A 19,891-nucleotide genomic window follows, 5' to 3' on the forward strand; every position below is an offset into this window, starting at 1 on the left:
TATTCGGTCAACATATTTAAGTGTTAATTTGCGCTTTACTAATTACTTAGCTAGTCGCGGGGCAACCACCGCTTTACGGGTATCCTAAAGTCGTCACACGAGAATCTTTATTGTCTATAAAGAGGTGTATTATGTTGTTAACAAGATTTGAATTTGAGACCTCCGATATTTTCACTCTTAACACTTTTACAGATCAAGTCCTTACCATTATGCCACAACCCTTGTGTTAAAAACAATAATAAAATTCCCTAATTGATGAATACAATTAGTATCTTTATTGTTCATCATCTGGACAAAATATCACATGTCTCATGCGATGGTACTTCCACCAGATACATAAAGTAGAAGCAGATGCTTTTTGGCGAGATGATGACGGAAGTGATAGTAGTGACAATTGAAGGAGGTTTGAGGATGATGACGGTTGTGATAGTGACGATTGAAGGAGTGATAACGCCCCATTTATACATATTTTGCATATATTTTCGGGGGCGATATTGGTTCGTTTTGTTATATTTTGGTTTGAATTAAAGAACTTTAGGAACTTAATGAGAAAATTATTAGTTTGGGATGATTATGAGGTGTTGTGATGAATAGACAGAATCCGGAAGAAAAATGGACTTGATCGAGTGAAAGCTCTTAGCCGCCAACAAACTTGAGTATGAAATCGTTATCTCGAGTCCTATTTTGTTATCTCGCAAAACGTGATGTTTTTCATTATTAAAGTTTGTGTTTGGAATGCGATAAACTGGAGAATTCTAGAGATCAAACCCTGTTGACTTTTCCAAGTTTGAACAATGGTTCTCGAGTTAGAAATATTTCGCGAGCTATCATGAAAATGCGAATTCATGTATCTAAACGCGAAACTGAGTTGGTTGGTTAATTAAATGAGATGGTTATTTATTTAAATGGGTCGGACGTGAGGGATGCAAAAATATGTCGGTAGCTTTTGTGGTTTTAATTCGAGCCCACCAAACTTTGCAATATAAAAAAAGAGATATTAAGGTTCCATCCAGGGAGAGAATTAGACATACGGAGTACTAGCCAACCTCAATTAGTTTTAGGTTTATTTTTATTTTATCTATATTTCTTTTTGCTCTGGGAAAAACGGTGGCCCCATCTTGGGGTTTTCTAGTCGACAAACACAAGAGGCAAAAGAGGGATACATATTTTTATGATTAAACTTTCTGGAGACTACAAGATTTTGGATTTTTGGCTTTTCTTTGAAGTTTATTTCAACACATGACACGATTGGTATTATTTAATTTTAGTTATATGTTTCTCAGAATGATTAATTATTTATTATCAATTGTTTGTGTTGATTATTTAATTCATATGTCTAGCTAAATTTCTTGTATTCACTTAGATGATTGAACCTATGTGATGGATTGCTAATCTTTTGTTTGTTTAATTAATTGATCTTGATCCATGATTCTAAATTACTCCTATTAATTGATCTCATTAATTATTTATCTGTTGGTTGATGTAACGAGAGTTGCTAGATCCATTAATTTATCTAGGTTATTGAGAAATAAATAGATAAGTTGAATTACATACGGGAGACCGGTGTAATTAGAGTAGTAATTAATCTCATCAGTTGAGTAGGTAATTGTGAAGCCTAAAGAGGGACACCGATTTACCCTTCAACTGAATCATAATCTTGAGTAATTAATATTGATTGATTGTGTTCTTCAGAAGCGTATGGGAGATCAACGTGAAAAACCGACACTTTCATGATAGAATTAGTATCTAAGTTAGGGACACCAGCTTATCTTACTAATTGATTAATGAAATTGGTTAACGAGAGTTATACTTAGGGATTTAATTAAATTGTTCTTAATAAAAGCAATCCGGAACCTAGGGAATTGAATCTAAGTGAATACCCCTTATCTATTTGAACTCGTTTTTAATTTCTTTGTTTTAATTAATTTTAAATCAAAACCCCTTTTTACAACTAAAATCTTTAGAATAATTAATAGTTTCAAATCCTAAACTTTGCTCCCTGTGGACGAATTCGTAAGTATATTACTGTTAGCAATTATGTCTGTATGGAACTGTAAACGTATAAATGCATTGCAATATAACTATAAAGTTAACAATAAGTTGAAACGTAAAACTGAATATAAATACGATCAAACCGAGGTGACGGGTTGAACCGGGCTTGTGTTTGACACAATTCCCTTAAACAGATTCGACGTCTGTTCCCAGGGTACACCGGTTCGAAGCAGCGTACTGCCGGACTTAACACTTGCCTGAAAAGAAGTCGGAACGTGAAGCTGAGATGAAAACGGGTTCGGATTGCAGGTTTCTGTTGTGTGTGCTGCAGGTCATCTGTTGTGTGTTTTTTCTGCAGGCTAGTTTCCAATTTTATAGCACAAAGTTGCAGCCTCACTGTTGGTATCCACATCAGTATTTCACACTTGCAACTTACTACTGGTATCCACATCAGTATGAAGTGGATCTGACTCACAAAGTCAACAGTGGAAACCAAGTTGGAAAACATGTGTATCTGCAATTACTCCATAACCAAGTGACAAAAAAAACGTAGTACAAAAACCGGCCTCGCACGGGCCCGGATTTTCGGAGCTGCATTCGTGTCCGCAGGTCGTGCGGGCACGCCCATTGGATCACAGGAAATCCCAAGTTTATTTTGCACCCCCCCTGCGCGAGAGTAGGTGCTAGAGTAAAATATGGCATAAGGTCTTGACATAGGTTTGGAGATAAGAACTTATATACCTCTCATAAGTTTATCTCCACTCCTATGTGGGACAAGATGCATCCTACTAGATTTCCATATTTTTGTATCAAACACACAACATTGAGACTCGATATCTCATTCACATTCTATTCGTTTTGGACACACTTTAGCTCGTTTTAAAGTCCTCGTCAAGGACTACAAAATCCACTAAATAGTTACTAATATGTATTACATTATCATATATTAATATGTGTCCAAAGTTTGGTAAAAACCATTTATTTTATCCAAAATTTCCAACAATCCCCCACATGAATGGAGATCGATCTCAGAAACAACAATTTTCCGATTAAATTTCAGCAGTTGAATCTTGCATACGATAGGTAGGTGTTACCCTTTGAACCTTCGCTTATGAAACGCACTTAGTCTACTGGCTCAGAGTAGACGGCGATGTCTTTGAACTCGTCTGCCGTTTGTGTAGGCGACAATACGCTTCACACAAGATTCTCCCTGACAAAGTCAAGTCCTCATAGTTATGTTCGTTATGGTCATGAACATTCGCCTGGTTCTGCGAGAGCTTATCAAATATTGTGCCCCAACAATACCCTTCGAAGCGACCCCACTTCTCTCTCACATAGGTGATTCACCACAGCGTGGCTACTGATTAACCACGCATGGTTATTTCAGTTGAATCATTAAAAGCCATATGCTTATCCTCTTACTTGTCACTTTTAGGAATGGACTAGGAAGTCTACTCTTAATTAGTAAACTCCCTTTAAAAGGTGTAGGGGTTGCTAGTTTAGTAATTAACTCCCCCACAGTGACTTCGCTAGTTCATACAAGTAGGTTGTCCTATTGAACTCAGATCTTGGGATCTCCAGTCAACTGAGTTAGGTTTTCCTTCATATAAACTTAGCCTTTCATGGGCTTTAGTCCCATTCCCACGCACGACTTATACACTAACTCTCTGCTTAAGCCTTTTGTCAGCGGATCCGCAATATTATCCTTTGACCTCACATAGTCAATAGTGATAATTCCTGTAGAGATTAGTTGTCGTACTGTATTATGTCTACGTCGTATATGTCTATTCTTACCATTATACATTGTGCTATGAGCTCTACCAATCGCCGATTGGCTATCACAATGTATACTTATGGCCGACACCGGCTTAGGCCATCTTGGTATATCTTCAACGAATTGACGTAGCCATTCTGCTTCTTCACCAGCTTTATCTAAAGCGATGAATTCTGATTCCATCGTGGATCTAGCAATAACCGTTTGTTTAGACGATTTCCACGATATAGCAGCACCTCCAAGTGTGAATACATATCCACTTGTCGCTCTGGAATCATTTGTATCAGATATCCAGTTTGCATCACAATGACCTTCAATCACTGCAGGATATCTGTTATAATGCAGCCCGTAATCCCTAGTGTATCTTAAGTACCGAAGTAACCTTGTCATACACCTCCAGTGAGACGTACTTGGATTACTCGTGTATCTACTTAGCTTGCTTACAGCATATGCTAAGTCGGGTCGAGTACAACTCATTAGATACATTAAGCTGCCAACAATTCTTGAGTACTCTAATTGGTTAACAGGTTCTCCTCTGTTCTTAGCTAGATGTTGACTCGTGTCAATGGGAGTTCTAGCTACATTAGAGTCATTTGCATTGAACTTCTCAAGAATTTTATCCACATAATGGGTTTGACTTAGAACAAGTCCACTATGGGTTCGTGTGATTTTTATCCCCAATATCACATCTGCCAAACCCATGTCTTTCATGTCAAACTTCGATTTTAACATGTCTTTTGTAGATTTAATCATCTTCTCATTACTACCAGCAATGAGCATATCATCTACATATAGACAAAGGATAACATATCCATCTGGTGTGTCTTTCACATAAACACACTTGTCACATTCATTGATCTTAAATCCTAAATCAAGCATGACATGATCAAACTTCTGGTGCCATTGTTTGGGAGCTTGTTTTAGTCCATACAAGGACTTAACGAGTTTACAAACTTTCCTTTCTTGTCCAGGCGCTTTAAACCCCGCGGGTTGTTCCATGTAAATCTCTTCTTCGAGATTTCCATTTAGGAAAGCGGTTTTCACATCCATTTGATGTACTTCCAAGTTTCTAATGGTGGCAATGGCAAGTACCAACCTGATTGAGGTTATTCGCGTTACCGGCGAATATGTATCAAAGTAATCTAGACCTTCTCGTTGTCTATAACCTTTGATCACCAACCTTGCCTTATACTTATCAATGGTACCATCTGGCTTCAACTTCTTCTTGAAGATCCATCGATAACCTAGTGGCTTGCATCCCGGAGGAAGATCCACTAACTCCCAAGTATGGTTTTGTAAAATAGAATCTATTTCACTTTTAATGGCCTCCTTCCATTGAGGTCCTTCAGAGGAAGACACTGCTTCACGGTAAGTTGTAGGTTCATTTTCAACCATGTAAGTGTGAAAATCAGGACCGAATGATTTTTCTGTCCTTGCTCTTTTGCTTCGTCTCAGCTCAAGCTCTTCTTCCTCAGATTCTACTAGTTCCTCATGAACTTTTTTATGAGGTGTCTCAACTTCAACATGTTCATTCGCAATGCACGGAAATACATTTTCAAAGAACGAAGCATTTCTCGATTCCATGATCGAACCTTTATGTATATCCGAAATCTTGGATTCATGCACAAGGAACCGATAAGCCGTACTGTGTTCAGCATATCCAATAAATACGCAGTCAACAGTCTTTGACCCTATCCTTTGTGCCTTAGGTAGTGGAACAACTACCTTTGCTAGGCACCCCCACACTTTGAGATACTCATATGATGGTTTTCTTTTCCACCATAACTCGTATGGGGTTTCATTCCTTTTCTTTTGGGGTATCTTATTTAAAAGATAGTTTGCCGATAGGATGGCATCCCCCCACATTGACTGGCTTATACCTGAACTCACCAACATGGCATTCACCATTTCTTTCAAGGTTCTATTCTTTCTTTCAGCAGTGCCATTTGATTGGGGTGAGTAAGGTGCAGTGAATTCATGTCTAATGCCATTTTGCGCACAAAATTCAGCAAAAGGTGCAACATATTCGCCACCTCTATCACTGCGGACAACCTTGATTTTCCGTTCAAGTTGATTCTCAACTTCATTTTTATAAGCAATAAATTTCTCAATTGCTTCATCTTTACTTTTCAATAAGTAAACATAACAATACTTCGTGCTATCATCGATAAATGTAATGAAGTACTTGTTACCATTCCTTGTTGGAATGGATTTTAAATCACACACATCAGTGTGAATCATATCAAGGGGTTCGGTTATTCGTTCAACCGATTTGAAGGACGATCTTGTTAATTTGGCTTCTACACATGTTTTACATTTATAGTTTGAGTCAATGTGTAACGTTGGTATGCAATTTAATTTAATTAAGCGACGAATGGAATTAAAATTAACATGACCTAGTCTACCATGCCACACATTAGAAGACTCAAGCAAATAAACAGAAGTAGTACTTGTTTTATTAGCTTCAGTGTTAATAACCATTGCATTTAGCTTAAACATGCCATTAAGGGCATAACCCTTACCAACATAAACACCACTTTTGGTCAACACGACCTTATCAGACTCAAACACTAGTCTAAAGCCAAACTTATTCAATAACCACCCAGACACAAGATTCTTACGAATCTCAGGAACATACAACACATTAGTCAAAGTAAGTTCTTTTCCAGAGGTCATTTTCAGGATCACATTTCCTTCACCCTTGATATCAGCAGTAGCCGAGTTTCCCATAAACAGCTTATCTTCACTAGTAACCTCTTTGAAAGTGTTAAAGAGGCTCTTATCAGCACACACATGACGGGTAGCCCCAGTATCAACCCACCACTCTCTGGTATTAGAACCAACCAGATTAACCTCGGAAATCATAATACTGAGGTCAGAAATCATAGCAACCAGGTTGTCAGCATCATCAACCATGTTAGCTTGTTTAGAAGTATATTTCTTTGGCTTAGTGCACTGATCAGCACGATGACCTGGCTGGTCACAATTAAAGCATTTTCCAGAGAACTTTTTCTTCTTGGCAACACCTCCTTTAGGTCCAAACTTGAACCCTTTTCCCTTGTTACTCTTCTCAGTCTTCCATTTGCGGTTGCTACCTTTTGAGGATTGACCGTGTTCAACAATATTAACCTTTGCTGAAACAGGGGTAATGCTCCTTTTAAGAGCAACTTTGTTGTCTTCCTCAATACGAAGACGGACCACAAGGTCTTCAACGGTCATTTCCTTTCGCTTATGTTTCAAATAATTTTTGAAATCAACCCAGCTTGGTGGCAGTTTCTCAATCATAGCTGCAACTTGGAAACTTTCACTGATTATCATTTTTTCCGCATATATGTCATGAATAATGACTTGTAATTCTTGGATTTGACTCATAACAGTCTTTGAGTCAACCATCTTAAAGTCCAAGAATTTAGCTACTACCCATTTCTTGGTACCAGCATCTTCAGTCTTGTACTTTCGCTCTAAAGACTCCCATAATTCTTTGGCAGGCTTTATTGTGCAGTACACGTTATAGAGAGAATTCTCCAAACTATTCAAGACATAGTTCCGGCACAGGTAATCCAAATGTTTCCATGCCTCAACCGCGCTCACAGTTTGAACATCCCCAGCAACAAGTTGGGGAGCGGTTTCTGTTAAGACCCTCGCAAGGTTCAACGTTGTCAGATAAAAGAGCATCTTTTGCTGCCAACGTTTAAAGTCCACACCAGTGAACTTTTCAGGTTTCTCAGCATGAGAAACTACCGCATTCGGTAGTGGTGCAACTGTCGCAACAGTAGCGTTAACAGTGGAGGAGCTCGGGATCGATACTGTCGCACCAGTATTTGTAGCAACAACGGTAGTGGAATCCGGGTTCGACTGAGTATTCATTCTGAAAAGAAGTCGTAAACAAAATTAATAATCACGAATGAAAGTAATTTTATTTCCACACAACTTTTTTACGATGTGTATTTCATGTTAAGTTTAGACATGAAATAGCAGATACGATTCATAATTATATATTCAGCAAGTGGTAACTAATATTTATGGAAGAATATAATTCAAAGATAGATGACAAATAGATATTTAAATATATTTTAAAGGTCTGATGTAAATGATTGTTATAAATAAATATCATGAATGTCTGTGTATATCACATCATTTAATATATAGGAGTCGACTTATATGTTTGGCCACAAGCAATACATATTTTAAAACGAAACTTTAAAACATATGCAGTAGTACAGATATGATATCATAGGTTGGTCATAGCAGAATATATTATAGCAGCAGTACAGATGCGATATCATAGCAGCAGTTTGAGTTTCACAAGAACAATTATTTAATTTTCGTGAAATCGGATCTGTTTAAGATTGTTAGCAATTATGTCTGTATGGAACTGTAAACGTATAAATGCATTGCAATATAACTATAAAGTTAACAATAAGTTGAAACGTAAAACTGAATATAAATACGATCAAACCGAGGTGACGGGTTGAACCGGGCTTGTGTTTGACACAATTCCCTTAAACAGATTCGACGTCTGTTCCCAGGGTACACCGGTTCGAAGCAGCGTACTGCCGGACTTAACACTTGCCTGAAAAGAAGTCGGAACGTGAAGCTGAGATGAAAACGGGTTCGGATTGCAGGTTTCTGTTGTGTGTGCTGCAGGTCATCTGTTGTGTGTTTTTTCTGCAGGCTAGTTTTCAATTTTATAGCACAAAGTTGCAGCCTCACTGTTGGTATCCACATCAGTATTTCACACTTGCAACTTACTACTGGTATCCACATCAGTATGAAGTGGATCTGACTCACAAAGTCAACAGTGGAAACCAAGTTGGAAAACATGTGTATCTGCAATTACTCCATAACCAAGTGACAAAAAAAACGTAGTACAAAAACCGGCCTCGCACGGGCCCGGATTTTCGGAGCTGCATTCGTGTCCGCAGGTCGTGCGGGCACGCCCATTGGATCACAGGAAATCCCAAGTTTATTTTGCACCCCCCCTGCGCGAGAGTAGGTGCTAGAGTAAAATATGGCATAAGGTCTTGACATAGGTTTGGAGATAAGAACTTATATACCTCTCATAAGTTTATCTCCACTCCTATGTGGGACAAGATGCATCCTACTAGATTTCCATATTTTTGTATCAAACACACAACATTGAGACTCGATATCTCATTCACATTCTATTCGTTTTGGACACACTTTAGCTCGTTTTAAAGTCCTCGTCAAGGACTACAAAATCCACTAAATAGTTACTAATATGTATTACATTATCATATATTAATATGTGTCCAAAGTTTGGTAAAAACCATTTATTTTATCCAAAATTTCCAACAATTACAATAAGATTAGGTGTGTTTTACGCATATCAAGGAGGTTTAAGGGTTTTGTGATAAGTAAATTACACTTGATTGTGGCTATTTTACATTCATATATACATATAAGATGACTTAATAATATAATAAATAAAGAGCTCATTTTTGGCGAGCCGTATAAAATATGACTTATTTTATAACCCTTGAGATCGACGATTAAACATATTCCACTTCTTTATTTCCATACATTAGTCATGTTCTTCACATTCAACACAAAAGACATAATCTTTGGCGAGCTCTGAGCAAAGAAGACCAACCATATTGTTAGAATTTATTAAAGGACTACCAATGGGACCGTGAAATGGTCCATTGCTCGCCAAATTTTTAACATGAATAGGCACGGAGAATGAAAGGAGTTCCGTGAGGGGAGTCACCATATTATATGTTTACGTCCCTCTATATTTCCGGTGGCCCCCAACCGAAAGAAGCTATGTACGGTTTATTTTGTTCTTTGGCGGATATATGAATTTGGGCTCATGACTTCAGTAGTAGTTTGGCTGATATCCTTTTTTGGTTATTGTTAGTGGTTTGTGATGGTAGTTAGCCTAATGGTTCAGATTTCTATGGTTTTTATTACGGTTTGCGATGTGGTTTCGTTTTGATGGTGTCACGTGGCGGCTTCCTTGTATATGTTTCCAGTTCAACGGTGGTTTCGATGTGCTTTCTTTTGGTGAGTGTATTCGGTTTCACCTAGAATATCGTTTTGTGTGCTTCATTTCTTCGTGTCGGCATCTTGTATTTGTTTTCGATTATTCTTCTTACTTTTCTTCGTATCACCACTCGGTTCGGTTGAGTCATTGATACTGCATTTAAGTATCTCAACACATGGATCTAGTTATTATGTACTAATGATTGATGGGTTTGGTTTTTCCTTCAAAGTTTCTATACATTCCCTCACTTGTTTTACCTTTGAGGTATCAACCTTTGAGATCGAGAACGGAGTTGGTCGTCTTTGTAGCTGGTTTCAGATTTGTTGGTCGTTTTTAGTGGTTTTAGTATCGACTTCCTAATGTCTTCGGTGCTATATGTTTTGTCGTTATAATAGATGTTCGGTTGGTTTTTCGGGTCTTGAGTTGCTTGTCTTGCTTCAGGTTGTTTAGATTGTCACAAGTTCATGCCATCAAATGCAGGTCGACGTTTACCTTCTAATGGTTCCTCGGGTTGTGATACACGGAGTTGCAAATGTAGATTATAACAATTTGTTTATAGTGGTTGGTTACAACTAGGTTTGATACTGAGATAGTTTTTTTAAATTTGAAAGTAGTTATAGTCAATTGAGTTATTCAGATCTTAATTAAATAGATCGATCAGATATAGTCAATCCGACGTATCATTGTCCGTCCAAAATATAACTAACGTAGATTTGCTACTCCAATAATTTAATTTTTGTTTCTTCAAAAGGAAAAGAAAGACGTAAGATGCTCCAATAATTTAATTGAATCATATCATATTATTATTTTATTATTTAAATTTAATTATAACATCTCAAATGAATAGGATCATCACAAATCACTTTTTAATCCATGTACACTTAATTATCTATTATATCTTTAATTATATTATATTTAGAATAATAATATAAGTTAACTTTCTAGATCAATCTAAGGTCCCGTTTGGCTCACGATATCCGGCTCACGATATCCAATGTGATTATGTCGGAAAGTGTCTAAATTCAATTCAAATTCTGACATAATGGAGTCCATTACTATTGGATTTTGTGAAACAAATGGGACCTAAGGGTATAATTATAAATTTATGAGACAAAAATGTAGGAGAATATCTTCCTTTACAAATATAAAAATAAAATAAAAAATATTGTGTAGGCATACAAATACAATTCACCGTTCATCTGCCGGATGAACAATAAGAACACGCCATTAATTATCCATCCTAATCACTCCAAATTTCGTCTACGTTTTTTATTTTGACAATTCAACTAACACAATTATTCTCCAGCAAAGACTATTAACTTTTAATCACATAATTACTGTTATCATAATCTAATTGCACTTCATCCCCTGAATTGTCACGTTAGCCACAGGGATTGGGAATTAGGGTTTATAACATCACCTTGAATCAGTATGTTAGTTTCTTATCTAATTACAATTCCGTATTCGTTTTAGTTACTGTTACTGTTTTGTTATCTGTTTTGTTTCTGTATTTAATTTAATGGGGGTTTTAAATTTTAACTCAATTTTAATATTTTATTTTGGCTGTTTTTAAATTTGTATGCATTTGCAGTTAATATATTTATTTATGGAACGAAGATGGTGGATGACGTTGCTGTTTATAATGTGCTTATTCGTTAGTTCTACTGGCAGAGGTAATATTTGATCGAGTTAATTTTTTTTATACCATGATTAGTTTTGTGTGTCTGATCTGTTCATTACAACAACAACAATATCCAATCCCAGGAATGTAATAATCTAATTTAAATCTGTTCATTGATAATCAAGTTATTGTTGTTGTCAAATCGAATTTGAATTACACAAAAAGGAAACCTAATGTTTATGGTTTTGCATGAATGATTGTTGAATTTAGTTGACTCCAACCTTTTCCTATGTTTGAATCCTTTTCGAGCACATTAGGTTTGTAAAATTTGTTTGATTGGATATTAGCAATTGGGGAAATGGGATTGGATATATTGTTTATGTAGCTGATAGCCTGACGTTCTATCATACCTTGAAAAAAAGTAGTAGATGATACGCTAGATATGTAAATTATACGATAATGAAGTAGAATCCTTTTCTTAGATTTCAAAGGCTATGTTCGTCAATGAATGAGTTAGTTCGTTAGTTGTAGAATAAGAAGGCTGAAGTTTATTTTAGGGTCTTTACTCTCTAGTTCAATATATTTATATAATATTATTTTATTAAATTACATTCATGTCTTTTTCGTTATGTTTTTTTTTTTTTTTTTCTCACAATTATCAGATTACTTACATAAACCTTTACGTGAACACAGGAATTACATTAAGAAGTAACGTGTCCTCACCGCTTTACAATCACACGCTTGCTGTTACTATGGTGCAATATGCTTCTGCTGTAAGTTCACTCAGATTATATTATTACTTTTGCACTCGCATGTGGGCATTGTATATTGATAAGATAAGCTATTTTTGACTTATTACGTTAAGTACAACAAGTGATAATAACAGATGTTGCCTTCTTCCTTGCAGGTTTATATGTCAGATTTAACAGATCTTTTTACATGGACTTGTTCTAGATGTAATGGTCTGACCAAGGTACTTGTTGGTTTGCTAACTTATTTTCCAGGAACTATATGTTTTTTGAAGAAAATATATTAAAAGTACGATTACAATGTTGATTTTTACTTGTTTTAAATATTAGGAGAGATGTTATATGATCTACACTTTCATCAATTTATGGTATAATATTGATGCAGGGTTTTGAAGTTATAGAGCTCGTTGTTGACGTTTAGAATTGCCTGCAGGTACATTCATTTTGTAGTATTTTAGTAGTAATTACTCATTTCATTTGAGATGTTTTTTTTTTTTTTTTTTTCATTTTGTCGTACTCTTACTGCAGGCTTATGTTGGAGTTGCAGATGATCTCAATGCTATTGTTATTGCATTCAGAGGCACCCAAGAAACCAGGTATAATATTCATTAATTTTTTATTTTTTTTATTAACCTAACCTAACTCTTGCACGATATACATCATTTTATGTTTGTGATTACAGTATACAAAATTGGATTGAGGATCTATTCTGGAAGCAACTTGACTTTGACTATCCTGGTTGCACAGATGGCAAGGTGTGTATTTGTTGCAATTATTTTTATTGTGTTTGTTCATGCGATCATCGTTTCATCTTGATTTCATTGTTTCAGGTGCATCATGGATTTTTTAATGCTTACAATAATACAATTATAAGGCCTGGAATTTTAGATGGTGTTAATAGAGCAAGAGAGATATATGGAGATCTCAAGATTATGGTGACGGGGCATTCAATGGGTGGGGCCATGGCTGCATTTTGTGGACTAGATCTTGCGGTAACCATTATTAATTTTATTATTATTATTATTATTATTATTATTATTATTATTATTATTATTATTATTATTTTTTTTTTTTTTGGCTTTACAATAAGCTGCTTGTGTGTATATATAATTTTGTTAGATAATTTAGATTGTTTATGGTATGACAGCTTATGTATGGATCGACGAACGTTCAGGTTATGACATTTGGAATGCCTCGAATTGGTAATGCTGCTTTTGCATCGTATTATAGTGAAGTTGTGCCAAATACGTTTAGAGTAACACATGAACATGATATGGTCCCACATCTGCCTCCTTATTATCAGTACTTCTCCCAGAAGACGTATCATCACTTCCCACGAGAGGTAATGTTTGACTTTTTGACTACTAGCATGTGTTTTGTTTTTTCACTTCATGCCAAAATCAAAGTTGTAGTGAAAGTTAAATTTCCAGACCTTATTTAAACTTCCAGACCTTACTTAACATATTAAGCAGCAAATAACGGGCCCTCGTTCATCATTCGACGATGCTCTATTGGTCTGTTCAATTATTTCATTTGCTTATATTTTTGAAGACATCTTTGAAAGTTAAGTATAAAACATTAGCGTAATTTTATACAGGTAAAATTATTTCAAAAGTTAGATACACTACTACACTAGACAACTTCGATAGTTTGATGTCTAAATGTTTCATTGCTTAGTTAAAACACGTATAAGAGTCTGTTTGCTAGTTTGTATATTAATCTAGTGTAAATATTTCTCAAACACAGTCTTTACTTATCTCTTTTGCTTATGATGGGCTTTTTTGCTTGTATTAATTTGTAAATATCTTTGAAAATTAGGGTGCTTTTAGTGTATCATTTTTTCTTTTCCTTAAACTTTAAGATGCAATTGTACCTGCCTTCCATTTTACAGGTGTGGCTCTACGATATTGGATTCGGATTTCTGATTTATCCAGTTGAAAAGGTCTGCGATGATTCTGGTGAAGACCCTGATTGTAGCAGGTAATTTTTTTGTCCAAGTAATATGCTTTTAAGTACTTTTCACTTGAATTCCGACCACAATCGTAGTAATTAGTAAATATATGAATAAAGCAAAGTAGGAGGTTGTATGCATTAAAATAGACTTTGAACGACCTACAAGATGTTTGTCCATTCGACCATCTTTGTAGCTAATTCTTTTTCTATTAAATACTCGTTGAATATATCAGATCAGTCTCGGGAAACAGTATATCAGACCATTTGTCATACTTCGGAATTGAAATGGGGTGCGATACGTCAAGCAAATGCAAGATCGTGATGGCATCTAGTCTTGCTTCCTACGGCAAAGTAGATGACGATGGTAATTTTGCCTTGTCAAGAACTCCTACCAAGTTAATATCGAAGAGGAAAACAGAACCCGCAATAAGCGACCAGTGATATATGTCAGATCATATTAACAAGTCAATTTCAGTGAATGTGTTGGTTTCAGTTGACTTTGTGTATATAATATATGTACAGTTGTTACTCTAAATATTTGCTAGCCATGTCTTCAAGTATGTGTCACTATCATAGTCTAAGAGTCTGACTGCTAAAACTAGAAAAGCATGCACAGTTCGATTAATCGATTAAACTATGTACCAATAGTAGAGATGATAAATACAACTGCATCAATTTAAGAAAAATGAGTTGTTCAAACCAAGACTTGTAGCCATCATTTATCCAAGGAAAAAAAACAAAGAGACTTGAGCTGTAAAAGCTATGTACTCGGATCAACTGGTTAAAATTTATTTTGCTTTACGGAACCTGTTTTTCGTTAACTCTAGTATAAGCAGAAGGAGATATCGTTTACATAACTTGCATATCCACCCCTTTTCGCCAATTCATTATCCCAATCTAAAATGATCATTTGAATGGTAATTTTCCCTATATTGATTATCGCATATGGAGCTGTCAATTCCTTAACAGCAGGCTGTTGAAGTATAATTATCCCATCGGTCACTGTCTGTCACTCATTTTTATCTGCATGTTCAAGAAAACGACACGGTAAGTAAATACACGACACCTGCAATTTCTAGCTTAGTGAAATTTTGTCCAAGTCAAAATGACAGTTGGGGATGGAAGTTTTTACTTAAACTTAGGGATAAAGTTAAGCATCATATTGGATCAGTTGTGTACCTGGGCAGAGTGAGGTATTACTGGATTAATAATGATGGTAAGAATGTTCCCTTTTCTACTCAGCAAGTGTGGGATGATTTAAGAAATAATAGAGCAAGGGTTTGGTGGTATGATGCTATTTGGTTTAAAGGATATGATCCAAAGCAAGCTTTCATCCTTTGGTTGGCTATGTTAAATAGGCTAAATACCCAAGATAGAATGTCAGAATGGATGCCTAATCAAGATCTAAAGTGTGCTTTTTGTGGTAAAGAAGCTGACTCTATTAGCCATCTGTTTTTTAAATGTGAATATAGTTTGAAGGTTTGGAAGAATATAAAGCAAAAGTTGATTTATAAAGGTCTGACTTTTGACCTGCAGAGTATCATTCAAGGTATATGCAATTATCCTGTGAAAAGTAATATTTGGAGCATTCTGAATAGACTGGTTGTTGCTGCATGTGTGTATTTTGTATGGCAAGAAAGGAATAATAGGATCTTCAAACATGAAGCTAAGCAAGTGGAAGGGGTATGCAACTTAATTAGTGACTTCATCAAATGTAAATTGTTGACTTTCAAAGTCAAACAATCTGTTGCTGTGAAGAAAGTTGAAGAATTGTGGGATTTTAAATGGTAGTATGTAGATGTTTGTTTATTGTTTTTTGCATTGACGTTGTATTTGATGTATTGTTGATTGTTTTGTTTTGAGGCTGTGGGTATGTCCAGGCCTATGTATGTTTTCAAAAATTAATATAAGTTTCCAGTTTGCCGCAAAAAAAAAAAAAAAAAATTTTGTATACAGTATTAGGCAAGTACATATTCAAGCCAAAACAGTTTGAACCTGGATGTAATTGCAGCACGAATCCATGCATCATAAACTCCATACTCTTTCACTCTGCACAGAAGTGACAACATAGATTAATCAATTCGGATCAGGTCATATCATCAATTTATCATAAATGCCTTATAAGATTGAGCTCAAAACATATATAATGGTAGGTGTAGCAATTTCAACCCAATCCAGTAACGTTCTATCTTGCACAACCTTTAATTTTCAAATTTTCATTCTGTTATAGCTTTAGGATAACATACATTCCAATTTCTGTTTAAAACATTCTAAATACAATCTTAATAAGTAGTATGTATACAAGAATCCCAAATTCTGTTACTTCATGTCCACCATTTCGTGCAGCTATTTTCACGAATAATTAGCCAGCCTTTGGCCTAATTTCTCCAATTTCTAACACACTTGAAATAAAAAGTGAGCAATTCATCTCTTTGATTTCGTCAAATTAAAAGTTTACAAGATGGGCCAAAGCTACAAATAGGCCATATACTTTCACTTTTGTCCCATTGTTGGCTATAAACCCCAAATACTCTCACTGTAGGGTATAAACTTAACTTTCAAAAAGTGTGTTCATGTAAACGACTAAACTTTTTAACCCGGAACAAAAACATGTGATGATGTGTCGATCCTACTTGGCGCTGAGTTGTCATTCCATGTAGGAACAAAAAAGAAACTATATAGCTTACAATGGAACAAAAGAGAAACTATAAAGCCTACACTGGAACAAAAGATAAAGTATATAGCCTATTTATAGCTTTCACCCTTAAATATATTCATTCCATTCCATTCCATGTCATCTTTAAAAGAAAAGAAAAAATGCCACGTAATTAATTTACCGGTACAACCGGTAGCAGTTAACGTTTTGTTGACATGAGTACACTTTTTGAAAGTTTACAATGGGCCAAAAGTGAAAGTATATGGCATATTTGTAGCTTTAACCCTTACAAGTTTAACTGATCCAATTAATATAAAAAGGTTTGGGTAAAATCCAATTTGAACCACCATGGACTCATTTTCTCACCAAAAGATAAAAAAGGAAAAGGAGTCGTCTATAGCTAAGGGCCACTGTAAGACCCAATTTTAGTTTCCTTCAAAGCGGATCAAAGTGTTATATTTGTCGCAGAGTTATGATTGAAGATGAAGAAGGCTTCAAAATATCATGTCACACATTAAATCGGTTGATATAACTTTGTTACGAGTAGTGTTTACTAATTTCTAATGGATGATGAATAAGTTAAGTTCTAAGATAAATAAGCATGCCATCATAACTTACAAATATGCATCGCTCGGATCAATGCCTTGAAATATATTAATGTAGAAACGAAAACCATCAGGGCTCACATCTCTGCATAGGAAACCTGACACAATACTTGCAGTGTTAAATTTCATACGCTACGTGTGTCAAATAATCAAATAAACTTTAAGATTACTCAACATGTACCTTTGCTCTCAGCAGCAAGCAGATGCTCCTTGGCCATAGCCGGCGCAATTCCAAGTGTCCTTGCAGCGTCAGTTGCGCTGATACCAGTTTGCAGAGCGTCCGGTTTTTGTACTAGTGATCTAATTCTAGAAAATACCTACATTTGCATGATAATAACTCAGGTAAATCCTAAGTTTTGGCATTAAAAAAGTACATAAAATCATCAATAATATCCCGTGTATGATTTTGTGTACCTCTTCATCACTGTGAGACTTATTCTGGATGACCATAACGCCACTTTCAAACTTCTTAAGCATTACTGGACTGTGATAAAAAAACAAATAAAAGGATTTTTAACTTAAAATAATAATAAGTGCTTATGTATGTTATAGCTCTTAGCACAAATAATCTACTGTACATACACATTGAACTTCTCCCATATTGAACATGCACGCAGCAAATCATCAGGTGAAATTAATTCTGTCCCAAACGAAAATAAGAAATCATAAGTGTATTTTATTACATAAGATTATTGAGATACAAAATGGAGAATTATACAACAAAAAAACCTGTTCCACGTGCACGATTGAAGAGACAGTAGATATCTATAAGATTCATAATTCCACCAGCTCTCTCTAATGGAATTTTCACGAAATCAGCCAACTAAGTTTATAATGCAGAAGATAACGCATTGTCAAAATTAAATTCCGTCTATAAATTAGCATTTACTAATCATCTCAGTTGCTTTCAATCAAAGCATACTATGCAGTAAGATTTTGAGTAATTAAAGATTTGAGCAAAACCTGACGAGACAACTCTTGATGGTACAAGGCACCAGCCGATTCTTTAGTGACAGGGGAGACGATACCGACACTTAACAACCAATCCTGCATCTCTTCTTTCGAACCCATCTCCTCATCATTTGCATTGGCTTGAGAGCTTGAGCCCGATAGAAGCTTTTGCCTCATTTTTTCAGCTAGCATCACCATATCTTTAGCTTTAGTCTGAACCACAAACAATTTCATCATAAAACCACAACAATTACATGATCAAGCACTAAATTTCAGATTCTATACATGTTCAAAGTGATCATTTCATGTAAAGTAACCAACTTTAACACTAAATAGATATATAGACATACAAAAAATCAGTCAGTATTCATACCATCAAAGCATTTAAGTCCTGAAATGCATCCTGCAAACTCTTATCAGTACTCTCCCACATTTCTTGTTCTTTTCTCAATATCCCTGAAACCCCAACAACCGGCATTCGCAACGCCAACGTCTCACCGCCACTCGATCCACCACCGTCACCCAACGCAACTGCACCCGACGCACCTTCACCGGACCCGGAAACTTCCGATTCCCAAGCTCTCCCTCTCCAGGCTTCCCAAAACTTTGCAACAAACGAATCCGGATCCGATTTGCCTCGAAAAACTAACGTAATCACCGTCGATTTTGGTCCCCTTTCCTGCACTCTACCTTCAGGTGTAATTGACACCTGAAACCTAACCCTAGGGCTAGCAAACATTCCTTTGATTGATTTTTTGGATTGAAATATATGAGTCACGGCTGCGAGCGGGACCGCAACCGCCGATGATGTGGCTGAATCGGTGCTCGGAAGCCATAAAAGGCGGTAGGTTGTGAGAATTAGATTGCCGGATTTTAAAATTGATAAATTAGGGTTCTCTTCGTTGACTAGGTCAACGGACGGTTGTAATGATGATTCGACTTCGCCGGGACGTAGAACTGGGCGGCCGCTGGTGGTAGTTTCCGCCGGTAGTAACCAGTTTCCAGCCATCGGTAAGATTACAGTTGGCTCGGGTCTTCAAAGTCGAACCAATTAACCATGAAACTGGTGTTTGTGTCGGTTTTCAATTTTAAGTTTTAACTGAATTTAACCGGTATATTTGGTTGACTTATTATAATTGGTAGTTGATAGTTGATATTTCAAACATGTTTTTGATAAATCCACACAGATTTACTAAACTGCCTTTAATGAGATGTTCACAAGTTTTTTTGTTATAATTTATTGAAGGGATATTATTGAAAAGTATCACCAAATTTGTGTGAATCTATCAAAAGATTGTTTGAAAATATCACTTCCCTAATGTAGTTTTGAGATATCCACCAGAATAATATCTTTCAAAAATATTATCTTTTTTTTTTATTTTTACGGCGAAAATATTAATATATATATAAAGATCGTAAAGATCCGGTGGTACATACAAACGACAATGATTGAAATTGAAGGGCTCGCTCTAATCGTCCTACAAACATTGGATGAGAACATTGATTGAAAGAGAGCGAGCACGTTGAAAATTAAAATGACATTACAAGCGGTTGACCACCAAACCTAAATCTAAAAACTATAT

General features: G+C 35.8%; 1 protein-coding gene and 1 pseudogene across 1 annotated transcript; one reads left to right on the top strand and one right to left on the bottom strand.

Annotated features, from left to right (window-relative positions):
• The first annotated feature begins 1,086 nt into the window (after positions 1-1,086).
• LOC139846537 (lipase-like) lies at positions 1,087-14,127 on the top strand (annotated as a pseudogene).
• A 623-nt stretch (positions 14,128-14,750) lies between these two features.
• LOC139846536 (vacuolar protein sorting-associated protein 36) lies at positions 14,751-19,381 on the bottom strand. Its single transcript, XM_071836018.1, has 9 exons — positions 18,682-19,381; positions 18,321-18,521; positions 18,087-18,180; positions 17,940-17,997; positions 17,772-17,841; positions 17,539-17,674; positions 17,371-17,455; positions 16,092-16,145; positions 14,751-15,119 (listed from the first exon to the last, which is right to left on the bottom strand). Exons 1-9 carry the CDS (start codon positions 19,315-19,317, stop codon positions 15,116-15,118), a joined length of 1,338 nt encoding a protein of 445 aa, XP_071692119.1. The 5' UTR covers positions 19,318-19,381; the 3' UTR covers positions 14,751-15,115.
• Between the last annotated feature and the right edge of the window lie 510 nt (positions 19,382-19,891).

This window comes from Rutidosis leptorrhynchoides, chromosome 5 (genome assembly GCF_046630445.1).
Source record: "Rutidosis leptorrhynchoides isolate AG116_Rl617_1_P2 chromosome 5, CSIRO_AGI_Rlap_v1, whole genome shotgun sequence".
Classification (NCBI taxonomy): Eukaryota; Viridiplantae; Streptophyta; class Magnoliopsida; order Asterales; family Asteraceae; genus Rutidosis; species Rutidosis leptorrhynchoides.